The 3697-nt window shown below is 56.3% G+C and overlaps 1 protein-coding gene across 1 annotated transcript; it reads right to left on the bottom strand.

Moving 5' to 3' along the window:
• Positions 1–1259: 1259 nt before the first annotated feature.
• FAM43A (family with sequence similarity 43 member A) lies at positions 1260–3697 on the bottom strand. The gene has a single exon (XM_017873477.1). It carries the CDS (start codon positions 3473–3475, stop codon positions 2201–2203), a length of 1275 nt encoding a protein of 424 aa, XP_017728966.1. The 5' UTR covers positions 3476–3697; the 3' UTR covers positions 1260–2200.

Below are 3697 nucleotides of genomic sequence, written 5' to 3'. Positions count from 1 at the left end.
AAAAATACAAGATTGGCCAGGCGTGGTGGTGCATGCCTGTAATCCTAGCTACTTGGGAGGCTGAGGCAGGAGAATCGCTTGAACCCAGGAGGTGGAGGTTGCGGTGAGCTGAGGTCGCGCCACCGCACTCTAGCCTGGGTGACAAGAGCGAAACTCCATATACATATATATATATCTTTTTTTTTCTACTCGCCCCCTTTGCTTTTCTTTCTTAAAGATAGTTCTATGCCTGAACCATTCCCGTTAATTAGGAAGAAAATCTTTCACCCCGCTTTCCTCTATGGTTCAGTGAATTCCAGACTCCTTAGGATTTCTAGGTCTAGCTGCTTGGAACATATTTATGATGAAAACAAAGCAAAGTGGCCTCAGGACACCAGGGAAGGCCAGGAGTGAGATCCATTTCTGCAACACAGGAAGAGAGGCCCGAAAGGGCAAAAGGAAAATATAATTTGCAGAAGGCACAGTTTTGGCAGCATCTTATTACAACTTCCAGCTGATCGGGTGTAGCCAAACTAGAGACATCTGTTTGGAGTTTACAACAGAAACAAAACACACAGAAAGCACGAAAGCGCTGAAACATGCACACCCAGACCGCGCTCTAACAGCTCCTCTCCACCTTGACCTTCGCGCTATCCCCCACTGGGTCACGCTGGGTTGTAGAAGGGAAGGAAATGGGCTCTGCAGCCTGCCCAGCCACCCGCCCACCTGCACCATGACTCACTCACACCAGGATCGGAACTTGTCAACTTTTCTCTCTACTTGGTTTTCCTCCCAGGAAAAACAGAGATGGCCCCACTCCTCAGAGAATTCCTCTTTGGGTTTCTAGTTCATCTTTAAAGCTCCCTGAGCTGTTTGTAATGGAAAAGATAAGGTAGTCTCCTTACGCTTGATTACTAGCATGGCCCACAGAAGGAGGTGGTAAAATCTCGGCAGACCTGGAAGTCACTCCTCCAAAAATAACCTCACAGGTCTGAGAGTGTGATATGGAACTCACTCTGGCCTCTCCAAAAGACCAGAAAAAGACCACACTCCCACAACTTAATTAGTGAAAAATACAGGATAATACATGAAAAGGCTGGTCCCAGACCCAGCACCCGCAGTTATGGAGGTCCAGGAAGGCCCCAGATGGCGCATAAAGTTGACCTTCCTTTCCTAATTCTCTCCAAGCACAAGAAAGGCCAAAGATCGTCCTATGACACCATCCCAGGGTTAGACACAGCCTCTCCCACCCCAACGCAGCAGTTCAGACACTCACCTGCTCTGTTAAATTTTCCTCTTTATTCTCTCCCCACTGACGTGCAAACAGAACCAGAACAGTGCTACTTTTAAAAAATAACAAAACGTTTTATACACATTTCTGTATATACAACTGAACAACATTTTACATGTTTCTTTTGCACAGCAAAAGATATAAACATTCAGCTCTGAGAACACAGTTATGTACAGAAAAAAGTCAAAATACTTCACAACAGTGCAAAAATATTTTACACAGCATCATGGAGTGAGACCTTTTCAGCAAGAGGAAGGGCGTGTGTGTGTTTCTAAAGGAAAACTCCTTTTTAAGATATTAGATGTCTTTAACTGTAAACAAAATGCAACTCTCCTTCATCTCCCCCCACCCCCCAAACAGTTATGTGAGGAATTTGGCAAAATTTCAGGGGTGTGAGTCTGAGGTAAACACCCGGAGTTCTTACACCAGAAAGAACCGAGGGCTAAAGGGTTGCATAAAGCCTCAAACACCTTGAGAGCAAATTCTTTTTTTTTTTTTTTTTTTTTTAATGAGATGTCAGTGACAGCGCAGGGCCTCTCCCGGGGGATAGGAGGAGGAAGTGAACCCCTCCTCCTCAGGCCCCAGTGCCCCACAAACAGGAAACTGGCCAGGCACCTACGGCCTGAGACTAGCAACTTCAGCCAGCATTCCCTCACCCGTACCCCAGAGGGCTGCCTCTCTCTCCCTCCTGGCGGGGTTTTCCCCTCTCACATCTCCCCGCATCCCCACGCGCAATAAAGCCAGAAGTGCTGGGGCGGGAGCAGGGGCGGGGAGGTGGGGAAACGGTCAGGGGAACGCTGGGCCTGGGCTCCAAGTGTAGGTATGGGCCCCAAATGCCCCATTTCCCTTTCCTGGGGGCGGGCAAGGGACAGGGAGGTTGTCGGGACCACGGATGGGTAGCCACGTTGGAGCGCCGGCGACGCGCGGAGCTCAGCCCGAGTGGGGCTCGTCTGCACTGGCGCCGCCGTCGGCCTGGCCGGACGAGTCCCCGGCGGTGGCGGAGGTGGCGTCAGGGCCCCCGCCCTCGATGGAGCTCTCGCTGCCCGTGCTGTCGCCCGACAGCAGGCGCGTCACCCGCAAGTCGGCCTGCAGGGTGCGCACGTCGTTGCCGAAGCTGAGCTCGCCCAGGTCGCTAATAAGTTGCGACAGCTCAGCCTTCATGTCGGAGGCGCTGCCCAGCAGCAGAGGCGGCGGCCTGGCCCCTGGGCCCAGGGAGCCCCCGCCGCCCGCTAGCGCCTCCCCACGGCCATTCTCCAGAGTGTCCAACAAGTCCCCGCACTCAAAGTGCATGGCGACCACCAGCGCCCGCTGCGCCTCGGCCTCCTCTGCTGGATCTCCCTCTGCCGCATGGTTCTCCTCTTCCTCCGGGCAGCCCTCAGGGTGCTCCTCTTCCTCTTCTTCCTCCTGCAGCTCCTGCTCCTGTTGTTCACCAAGCAGGTCCTCGGTGATGGAGCCGAGCTTAGGCGCACTGCGGCTGCGCTCCACTGGCGGTTTATAACAGCAGGGTCCGTGCAGGAGCAGCTTGCGCAGCGGTACTAGCGGGATGGTGTGTGCGCCCACCAGCTCCTGCTGCTGGTGACGCGCGTCGTCCCGCCGCTTGAGGCGTTTAAATTCCGCCAGCGCGTTGGCCGACGTCTGGTAGAGCAGCAGGGCCATAGCCTGCGCCTTTTCGGGCTTGGACACCAGCACGGCGTGGCAGCGCAGCATCACGGCCTTGTGCTTCAGCTCGTGCCGGTACACCCAGGCGAAGACCTTGGGCAGCCGCGCGTCCGCCACGCAGTAGGTGACGCGGTGCAGCAGGTAGAGGTGGCCCGGGCGGCGCAGTGCGCGCTCCTCGGCGTGCACCATGCGGATACCCTGCGCACTCACTGTCAGCTTCATCTTGGTGCCCTGACGGCCCGCCTCGCTCTTGCTCCAGATCTTGCCCACAGCAAGGTCGGTGCAGCCGTCGCCGCGCGCCTGGATGGTTGTGGCATTACCCAGGTAGAGCACGGTGTACGTTGGGTCCTCGCTGGTGATGTGCAGCTTCTTGCGCTTGGAGCGGAACATGCTGCCCACCCGGCTAAGCGCGCCTTCGGGGCACGCCCGTGCCAAAGAGCTGAGCGCCGAGTAGTGCAGGCTCACAGCGTAGCCCTTGGGCTTGGATGCCTGCCGCGGCGGCGCCTCGGCCAGCAGCTCGAACTTGTGCTTCTTCCACGGTAGCATCTCCGGAGGGCGCCCCGGCGCAGCTGGGCGGCGGCGGCGGAGCGCCGGGTGCGAGGCCCACTGAGCCACCGGCCCCGGCCGGGCTCGGCCCGGGCAAGATCGAAGAATAAAACTGGGAGCGGCCCAGTGGTAGGGAGTTGGGGGGGGAGGGGAGGAGACAGAGTGCTTAGGAACCCCGGAGGGGGTGGGGGTAAATTTTCTAAAAAAGGAAATATTCAGCTT

The sequence above is a fragment of the Rhinopithecus bieti genome, unplaced genomic scaffold, assembly GCF_001698545.2.
Source record: "Rhinopithecus bieti isolate Rb0 unplaced genomic scaffold, ASM169854v2 scaffold_5626, whole genome shotgun sequence".
Lineage (NCBI taxonomy): Eukaryota > Metazoa > Chordata > Mammalia > Primates > Cercopithecidae > Rhinopithecus > Rhinopithecus bieti.
Note: the sequence above shows the minus strand (reverse complement) of the source record. Positions and strands in the feature narration are given on the sequence as shown.

What these genes read in the sequence shown, in the direction of transcription:
- FAM43A (XM_017873477.1), bottom strand. Translation starts at nt 3,475, where the DNA reads ATGCTACCGTGGAAGAAGCACAAGTTCGAGCTGCTGGCCGAGGCGCCG.